Source organism: Salvia hispanica, unplaced genomic scaffold (assembly GCF_023119035.1).
Source record: "Salvia hispanica cultivar TCC Black 2014 unplaced genomic scaffold, UniMelb_Shisp_WGS_1.0 HiC_scaffold_292, whole genome shotgun sequence".
Taxonomy (NCBI): Eukaryota; Viridiplantae; Streptophyta; class Magnoliopsida; order Lamiales; family Lamiaceae; genus Salvia; species Salvia hispanica.
In genome coordinates, this window is record NW_025952017.1 from 1 (window position 1) to 10,629 (window position 10,629).

At 33.6% G+C, this 10,629-nt stretch overlaps 1 protein-coding gene and 1 long non-coding RNA gene across 2 annotated transcripts; one reads left to right on the forward strand and one right to left on the reverse strand.

Moving 5' to 3' along the window:
* Positions 1-3,342: 3,342 nt before the first annotated feature.
* LOC125198836 (norbelladine synthase-like) lies at positions 3,343-4,031 on the forward strand. Its single transcript, XM_048097090.1, has 2 exons — positions 3,343-3,558; positions 3,639-4,031. Exons 1-2 carry the CDS (start codon positions 3,375-3,377, stop codon positions 3,929-3,931), a joined length of 477 nt encoding a protein of 158 aa, XP_047953047.1. The 5' UTR covers positions 3,343-3,374; the 3' UTR covers positions 3,932-4,031.
* A 3,583-nt stretch (positions 4,032-7,614) lies between these two features.
* Positions 7,615-8,640, reverse strand: LOC125198835. The gene is made up of 3 exons (XR_007172479.1): positions 8,272-8,640; positions 8,085-8,144; positions 7,615-7,916 (listed from the first exon to the last, which is right to left on the reverse strand). It is a non-coding gene; the product is annotated as an uncharacterized LOC125198835 (long non-coding RNA).
* Positions 8,641-10,629: the final 1,989 nt, after the last annotated feature.

Genomic DNA, 10,629 nt, shown 5'->3' on the forward strand with positions numbered 1-10,629 from the left:
TGTGTTCTCTTAATGTGTGTGATTTGATGGGATCACCACACTTGTATTTATAGGCAGAGAGAGGACAAACCCTAAAAGCTTTTTCCATCAAAGAGGCCCATAAAATAATTAGTAAATAAGTTTCTTTTTGACCAAGAATATAATCTTCCGTCTACTAATATTACTAGTTGATCACAATCAATTCTAATCAAATCTTAATAATATATACGCACGTTTCTTTACTTGATAGCCAAGGGGGAATGAATATTCATTCCACAAAAAGATTATGTAATCAATCTTTTCTAATTATTGGTGATCAATCGGCACATATACATATACATATATAGGGATGTGATCAGGTCCATAAGTGAAATTCTGTCAAAAAATCAAAGCAAATCTCAACCATTGGATCCTGTAATGTAACCGTTAGATTAATGCCACGTGTCACCTAATAATGTAGATCGTGTAGTCTAATAATGTAGCTCGGCTAATAATGTAACACGTTGTAGTCTAATAATGTAGATTGTGCAGTCTAATAATGTAGTCTAGTTAATAATATAACGCTTTTAGTGTAATAATGTATCTCGGGTATTATGATCACAACCATCTAATTTGAGGATCCAAGGGCTGAGATTTACTTTTGATTTTTGACAGCCATTTGCCATATGGACCATAATGCGCCCCTACATATATATATATATATATATATAGGGATGTACTAATATGCTAACTAATTTTAAAGTGCTAACGTACATCCAAATACATCCATTAATTACATCTAATGGTTATAAATAATTACAAAATATTTGATTTTTTTTATTAACAAAAGGGTAATTTTGGTAGATCAAATATCATGCAGTTACTGTGTATGCATCTCCTCCTATCTTCCCAAACCCAACCCACTTCTCTCTCTCTCTACAATTCTCACTCATCCCCCACGCCAACTACCTCCGGCGTGCAGCCTCTCCCGCCCTACCGCATCGGAGTCGAGGAAGAAGCAGCACTCTGCGGAGTGGATCTCCGATCTGGTGGAGATGGAGAAGCTTTGCGATCGTGCAATGGGGTGTACACGATATCGTAGAACAAGCTGATGAGCAGAATGGATTCATGGAGCTGATTCATGACAATTTTCAAGGAGATCGCGCATCTGTAGGGCGTGAACGCGGATATGTTGCAGGCGTCGTACGATCTGGTGATGAGGATGGATATTGGGAGGTGGTGACTGGTAGGACGGTGGATAACATGGTGTTGCACTTGATTGTTTAAATCCAGAAATGCAGCCCAAATCTTGGCCCTAGGATTAGATGATCTAATGGTCAATAATTAACCAAAAATACGGAAGGTCATAATTAAGTAGTTTTAGGTCATATTATAAGATTTGGGTTTATGTCATGTTAAGATCATTTTAGGTCATGCTTTGTTAGCATGACCTAAAAATAAACTAACTATGACCTAAAAAGGCCCTACGTATGACCGCGTTCTGCGTTTCTGTATTTAAATCTGGTCTTCATAGATCAAAACCCTATATATATATATATATATATATAGATATATATATATATGGGAGTGTTCAGATCCACCACTGATTTTATATCAAATATCCGTGCAGATCTCATCCCTTCATTTTATCAATCTATCTTTATTTTTAATGTCTATTTTTGGTACTAGGGTTGATGACTTGGATCTAGCTAATATAATTGTTGTTTTATCATATTCAAAGTTTTTGCTAAACCCTTTAAGAATCTAAGTAAAATTATTCCAGCCTAATTATTCAACTGTTAATAATGTAATGATGCAGCTCTAGTAATGTCTTTATGCAACACGTCTAATGTAATGATGTTGCACGTAAAATGTAATGATACAAAGCCTATAATGTAACTCTATTAAACACATTAACCAACAACTCCTAAAATCCCGTGCCAAAAAAATCAACGTATCATCTTAGTCGGGACGGAGGGAGTAATTAAGAAGTAAGTGCCTTTCATGATCTGCGGTCCGTGGATGCAAATTTCGCCCGGTTGGTTGCGGGGGAGGGAGCAGCCGGTGTCCTGGTCGACGACCTTGAGCTCAGCGTTGCGGACCACATGATTGCCGCATGAGCCGGACTTGGTTGGTAGTGGCAACTTGGCGAAGGACGAGAACATAGATAAGACCGGCCCGACCTCAGTCATGCCGTAACCCTAATTTATCATGAACCCACCTACTTATTTTCTTTAATTAAAGAAATAGATAAAGTAACATAAAAGATATATATATATACATGAAGTAGTACTCATCTCGTCCCACCACAAGTGATATGTGTAAGTGCACCTTACACAAGTCTACTTTGTATTTGGCAATAAAGTAGACTCCAGTAAGTGCATCTTGGCCATGTATAATAATATCATAATTTCTATCCTTTTTTATTCTAGGTGGGTTTGATAGACCATAAGGAATTCAAGATATTAGACAAAAATAATAAATTCATGGGCTGACTAATAAACATAAATTTCCTAGTATGTCTGTCCATTATTCTAGGTGGGTTTGATAGACCACAAGGAATTCATGTTATTAGATAAAAATAATAAATTCATGGGCTGACTAATAAACATAAATTTCCTAGTATGTTTGTCCATACTATATTTTTTCGTAAGTAATATTTAGTTATATAATAATTCAAAATTGACAAAGTATTAGATGCAAGTGGTACCATAATAAGGATTCGAATCGATTAGTTATATATGCAACACATCAATAAGGAGTAATGACAAATTAATCCGACCTAACTTCACATTCTTCCACCTACCTAACTAATTTTCCTAACACTGAATTTAGAGTAAAATAAAGTAAGTCAATTAGTAGTATAATTCTTATAATCTCTACACAAATATAGGGAGTAATTAAAATGAATTTAGTGTTTACGGTATTAAATGATCATTTAAAGGACATGAAAAACGAAGTTAGGTATATCAGTTATTTTTCACTTTTCACCTGTCCAAAACCGTTTGCGACACCTGGCTGAGCAAAGCCGCTTCCATCTCTTTACCAGCAGCGCCGCCCCTGACAGGACCATCCTAATCGAGCTCAGGTCGAAGTTATCCACCAGCGAAATTATTATTGACATAGATGTTTCAGTAAATTTAAGATTGAAATACTGTTGCACATATTATTATCACTGAATTTTTCATGATAATAAAACATTCATTTTCAGCCTTAATTCAATAGGCCCTTGCCCATTAATGAGTCATACGGAAAATTTAACCAATGAATCAAACACTATGTTGGGCCATTAAATGCACTATGAATGCCGCTATCTACCAATTCAAACACACCCTTATTATAAATAATAACCCTGTCAATCAAAACTCCTCTTTGTAGTGCATAGACATCTCCTCCGCCACAACCAGAAATCGAAGATGTACGGAACAATATTCGATGAGAAGACGGTTGACGTACCGGCAACCGAAGCGTGGAAGCTCTTCAGCAGTCCCCAGCTCTCCAAAGTGATTAAGGAAGCCATGCCCGACTTCATCGGTCGGGTCGACGTTGTCCAAGGCGACGGCGGCGTCGGAACCATTGCCGAGATGGTTTTCCAACTAGGTACCATCCACATTCATTTCAATTAAATTCCACTAGATTTATGTAATTATCCGAATTAATTTAATTAATTAATTGAGTAGGAGGGACATGGAAATCGCTTAAGGAGAAATTGATGGTGTTGGATCACGAGAAGCGTGTGAGGGAGGTAGAGATTGTGGAAGGTGGATTTCTGGATCTAGGGTTCACGCTGTATCGTGTGAGATTTGAAGTGATAGAGGTGGAGGGAAACGAGAAGCAATGTATAATTCGATATACGATCGAGTACGAGCTCAAAGAGGAAGCTGTAGAGAATATTGCACTCGTTTCCATTCAATCACTCATCGCCATCGTGCAACACTCTGCTCAGTATTTGCTCCGCAACAATGGCAATTGATCTACTATAGGCCGCAACAATGACAATTGATCTACTAATAACTTGGGGCTGTGTGTTTTGCTTTCATGTTTACTAAAATAAATTTCTATCCTCCTACTATATATCTCTGTATTTTATTTTCTCTTTTCCATGCTTTTAATAACAACAATCAATATATATATATATATATATATATATATATATATATATATATATATATAGGGGTGCGTTAGGCTCCTTTGCACCCTAAGTGTCCTATTTCCTTCTTAATCTCAGCCCTTGGATCCTTGAATTGGATGGTTGTGATCAATGCATTATTAGTCTATAATGTTGCATTATTAGCCGTTATGCATTATTAGAATGAAAATGTGCATTATTAGTCTATAATATTGCATTATTAGCCGCTGTGCATTATTAGAATGAAAATGTGCATTATTAAATGACACGTGGCATTAATCTAACCGCCAGATGACAAAATCGTGGGGCTAGGATTAAGAAGGAAAAAGGACAAAAGATATGAAAAGGATTTGAATACATCCTATATATATATATATATATATATATATATATATATATATATATAGGGGCGCACTATGGTCAATAAGTGAAATTCTGTTAAAAATCAAAACAAATCTCAGCCCTTGGATCCTTATATTGGATGGTTGTGATAAGCTACATTATTAGCCCAAAATGCTACATTATTAGACTAAAATGTTACATTATTGTAATAAAATAGTACCTTATTAGCTAAGTTACATTATTTGACTAGTAATCTACATTACTAGAGGACACGTGACATTAATCTAACGGTTACATTACAAGATCCAATGACTGAGATTTGTTTTAATTTTTGACGAGAATTTCACTTATTGATCTGAACACGTCCCTATATATATATATATATATATATATATATAGGGATGTGTTAAAATGACAACCGATCTTAAAATAAAACCATACCACCATTCCTAGTCAATCATTTGTACACGTGGACGAATAATCAGCTGCCATGTGGCAATCATAAAAAATTTGCAAGGGTAAATTCACGCGGACTGCAACATCCAATACTCTAGACTGCAATATCCAATACTCTCAAAACCCAACTCCTTCACAGAATTAATCTGTTCCTCATTCAGTCTGCTTATTGCATCAACAAAATACATCAGCTTCCTTTTCACTAGAAGCCTTTGAGATAGATTTTCAGCAATAACAATCTTTTGCTTTTTGTTAACAATAATTAACGCTTTTTGAGATATTGAGGTACTCCTTTTTCGCTTGGATGTTCTTCTGTTTTCTGGTTTAAAATCAAACATAATAAATCTATATCAATTATACAAAGTATCATGACAATAACAAGTGTACTCTTTTGACATCAAGTGTGTGTATATTACTAAAATTATTTCATTAGATATACCAATCACAATTAACAGAATTTCAGGCATTAAGTATGCTTTGTCATTAAAAGGTATTTTCCATATATAGTTAGAACAATTATATTATTACTATTATGTCAACAGTTAAAGTTGACATAACCTGTTGATTATCTTATAAAGTTTATGGCAAGTATACTCTGTTTATATAAATATGACTATGTCAACTATTATTTAAACAAGCTTAGAATATGTCAATACCTATTGACACACTACTACAACCATACATATGTTTTCTACAGCCATCCTAACAGCCATTGAAACAAGCATACCCTATGTCAATAGTTGTTGACATACTACTACAGCCATACATTTGTATGTTTTCTACAGCCACTCTAACAAGCATACAATATGTCAATATTATTATGTCAATACTTATTCAAACAAGCATACACTACTGTCATTACTGTCAACAGTGTATTATTATAGTTATGTCAATAGCTAGTATATAGAATGTCAATAATCTTAAAAATTTAAACAAATCCTTAACTGAAAGGTGAAGCTTCTTCTCTTCCTTTTTTTTCAGCTGCATTTTTCGTTGCCATCTATTCCGATTCTACAATCGCAAATCAAAAAAAAATTCAGCAAGTACTGAATTCATAAAAAACGAAATCGAGATGTTTATTAAAACACCAAAATCAAAGCAATATACTTAAAATTTGAATCAATTTCTTAACCTGAAGAAGTGGCTTCATGCATCGCCGATTTTGACTCCTGTTCCTCAGCTTCAATTGATTTTTCAACCGATTCTTTCCGATTTTCCTCTTCGTTCGTCATTTAGATCAGCGAGATTTTGAATATCAGCGAGATTTTGCAGATTTTGAAGAGATTCGAGTTCTATGAATTTGATGAAGATGAGCGAGATTTGAGATTTTTGAAGAGAGATTTTAGAGAAACTTTTAGAAACTGATTTGAAATCAGTTTTGAGTTTGACGATTTTTTTTATTAATGAAATTACGATTTTACCCCCTTGTTGATATAATGTTGTATTTGTTGACATTTTGTTTAGTTTGTGGATTAGTGGCCCATATTGCATCTCATTTCTCAATTTAGCTAAATAATCTCAACCTAACAAGACCCTATATATATATATATATATAGGGGCGCACTATGGTCCATAAGGCAAATTCTGTCAAAAATAAAAGCAAATCTCGGCCATTGGATCCTTAGATTGGATGGTTGTGATCATAATATCCGAGCTACATTATTACAGTATAAGCATTACATTATTAGACGAGCTACATTATTAGACTGCACAATCTACATTATTAGACTAAATCGTGTTACATTATTAGCCGAGCTACATTATTGGACTACACAATCTACATTATTAGGTAACACGTGGCATTAATCTAACGGTTACATCACAAGATCCAATGGCTGAGATTTGCTTTGATTTTTGACAGAATTTCACTTATGGACTGATCACATCCCTATATATATATATATATATATATATATATATAAATGCCTTTAAATCAAGAAATACAGGCTGATTTTGAACCATAGGATTAGCTGATCTCATCTTAAGATTAAAAGATCTAATGGCTCCATTAATTTCTTAAGTATTACTATTTTAATCATAAAAAATACGTATAAGCATAGAAATGATATTTTGTCAAGTGTTTTGTTATGGCAATCCCTACAATCTTGCATTATTCTTCTGTCAATTAAGATTTTTTGTGTGTGATTAATTAGATAACTTATTCAATATCATCAACTTCATCTTCTTTACCACTCCATATCCTCCATCTCGTTCATCGGCAATCCCTTCAAACTTTCATTATACTTATTCAAGAAAAAATATTGAAGATTTATTCTTCGTGATTTACTTATACACTAGAATTTTATTTGCATTGTCAGGTTGTTTAAAATTACTCAGTTCGTTCAGATTTGTACGAGGCATCCTAGTACTCAGTAGTTTTATGTAATGACTCGAATATTGGATTATTATGACCCAATTTACCCATAAGTTGACATGAACCATATATTCGTTTAGTATATGACCCAAAGAATGGATGATGTTTGGGTTATTATTTGTGTATTCTTCGGCCTTATTAATATTGGGTTATTTTAATATGTCAAAAACATGAGAATAATCGTGTATTTTACTTCAGTTTGTTTGATACAAACATTTCGATCAGATTTGTATGACGCATTCTGGTACTCCGTAGTGTTATATAATGACCCAAATGTTGGTTTATTATGACACAAATTAATCATACGATGCTATGACCCAAATATTCATTTATTATGACCCAATATTCGGTCGTACTAATATTTAGTTTGTTTGATACGAACATTTCGATCAAATTGTATGAGACATTCTGGAACTCAGTAGTTTATGTCATGCCTCGAATGTTGGTATATTATGACACAAATTAACCTAACAATGCTATGACACAAATATCATTTACTATGACCCAATGTATCAGTAATGCTCATCACATGGGCTATCGTCTATAAGAAACAAGAGGAAAGCATTCCAAGGCCATTGTAATGGAAGTTTTTCTCATCTTCAGCCGTTCCTTTCATTTTTTCCCCTTCTGGACTGATTTTGTTATGTGGTGTTGTATCTGAAATATCAACAAATTAGTACATAACATTAACACAAACCAAGCATAAAAATTATGTGTTTTTCCCATAGCAAGTCACCATATAATAGGTGTAACTCCATCATATCCCATACCATTCATGAGTTCTTCAAAAGCATAGTACATAACGTTAAAAAATATAACTTTAACCTTGTTTTGTGTCATCAATACCAGGCCTCACTTCAGTTGAGGGTTTTGTGGAAGTTCTCCCTTTTGATTATGAAAAAAAAAATACAATTAAATACTACCAGATTGAAGTGAAATCCAACCAACTGAAGTGAAAATTTTGCCAGATTTTGTCAATTTTAAGTCAATCGTTGTACGAAATCTTACTAACCTTTTCCGTCATGCCTCGCCGATCCAGAAGCTCGAGTGTCGACCATTGTTAAAGTAGGCTTTTGGTTCACCCACCTCGTCGATTTCAGAATCGTAAATTAGGATGAGGGTTATTGTGGACTAGCCGATTTGTGTGGAGGTAGGGTTTTTCTTGATTTTGTGGAAGAAGAAGAAGATTTGAGGAAAAGTGGAGGAGTTTTCGTTGAAAAGAGAGTGTGGAGTAATGACTCCCAATTAATCCGCACTCAAAAAAAGGAACGACAGTTTTTATTTTTATTTTTATTCCTATTTACCCCTCACATGACACAAATCCGTCTTATTATGACCCAACAAAAACGAGGAGTCATTCCAGATCATAACCATTAATCTCCAAATCTGACAGTCCATATATGGTCTGTATTTCTGTACTTAGGGACTTCTTTTGGTAGATGTAAACCCTATATATATATATATATATATATTAATCTATGAAAACTAGATTAAAATACAGAAACACAGAACAATATCATGCGTAGGCATCTTTAGGTCATAGTTAGTGTATTTTAAGGTCATAGTAACCAAATGACCTAAAATGGTCTTAACATGACATTAAACTCAAATATTATAATATGATCTAAAACTGCTTAATTACGACCTTCCGTAATTTTGGTTAATTATTGACCATTAGATCATCTAATCCCGTGCCTAAGATTTGGGCTACATTTCTGGATTTAAACACATACTTATTTTGATCATCTCCATATATATACATATATATATATATATATAGGGGAGCACTAGGGTGCCCCCTTATTTAGAGTCACAACGTACATCCAATCTGGTGCTGCCATATGGCACAAAACATGCAATATTTTAAACACAAAAATGCAATCTAGTTGTATATGCATTTCCGCATATTGCATTTTATAGTGTTGAGTTTTGCATTTTCACATAAATTGCATTTTATATTCTTAAGTTTTGCATTTACACATATATAAATGCAATCCATCTAGATATAAATGCAATTTATGTGAACATGCAAAACTCAACAATAAAAAATGCAATCTGCATATAAAAAAATGCAATCTGGCGAAATTTATTTATAGCTTCTAAAAATATATATTGCATTATAGTGTTTACAACATTGCATTTTTTGTGCCACATGGCAGCACCAGATTGGATGTACGTTGTAACTTTAAAATTAGTTGTTATACCAGTACATCCCTATACATATATATGTGTGTGTATGTATTCATAGGGATGTATTCTTAGATCAAAATCCGTGTAAGTGCATCTTATATAGGTCTACTATGTATTTTGCAATAAAGTAGACCCACGTAAGTGCATCTTGGCCATGTATAATAATATCATAATTTCTATCCTTTTTTATTCTAGGTGGGTTTGATAGACCACAAGGAATTCAAGATATTAGACAAAAATAATAAATTCATGACATAAGTTTCCTAGCTTGTTTGTCCATCATTCTAGGTGGGTTCGATAGACCAGAAGGAATTCATGATATTAGATAATAATAATAATAAATTCATGTGCTGACTAATAAACATAAATTTCCTAGCCTGTTTGTCCATACTATATTGTTCATAAATAATATTTATTTTTATTATGATTCAAAATTGACAAAGTATTAGATGCAAGCGGTACCATAATAAGGATTCAAATCGATTATTTATATATCAACACATCAATAAGGAGTAATGACAAATTAATCCGACCTAACTTCACATTCCTCCACCTACCCAACTAATTTACCTAACACTGAATTTAGAGTAAAATAAAGTAAGCCAATTAGTAGTATAATTCTTATAATCTCTACACAAATATAGGGAGTAATTAAATTGAATTTAGTGTTTCCGGTATTAAATGATCATTTAAAGGACATGAAAAATGAAGTAAGGTATATCAGGTATTTTTCACTTTTCACCAATTCAAAACCGTTTGCGACACGTGGCTAAGCAAAGCCGCTTCCAGCTCTTTCCCCCCCCTGACAAGACCATGCTAATCGAGCTCAGGTTGAAGTTATCCACCAACGAAATTATTATTGACATAGATGTTTCAGTGAATTTAAGATTGAAATAGTGTTGCACATATTATTATCACTGAATTCAACAGGCCGTTGCCCATTAAACGAGTCACACAGAAAATTTAACCAACGAATCAAACACTACGTTGGGCCATTAAATGAACTATGAATGCCCCTATCTACCAATTCAAACACACCCTTATTATAAATAATAACCATCTCAATATCAACTCCTCTTTGTAGTGCATAGACATCTCCTCCGCCACAACTGGAAATTGAAGATGTACGGAACAATATCCAATAAAAACTTGCCAAAGTAAATAAAGAACTATATTCACT

Bases quoted from the DNA above. Each gene is read 5' to 3' on its own strand.
- LOC125198836 (XM_048097090.1), top strand. From the start codon at position 3,375: ATGTACGGAACAATATTCGATGAGAAGACGGTTGACGTACCGGCAACC. The intron at 3,559-3,638 runs GTACCATCCACA...TTAATTGAGTAG, and splicing joins CGAGATGGTTTTCCAACTAG to GAGGGACATGGAAATCGCTT.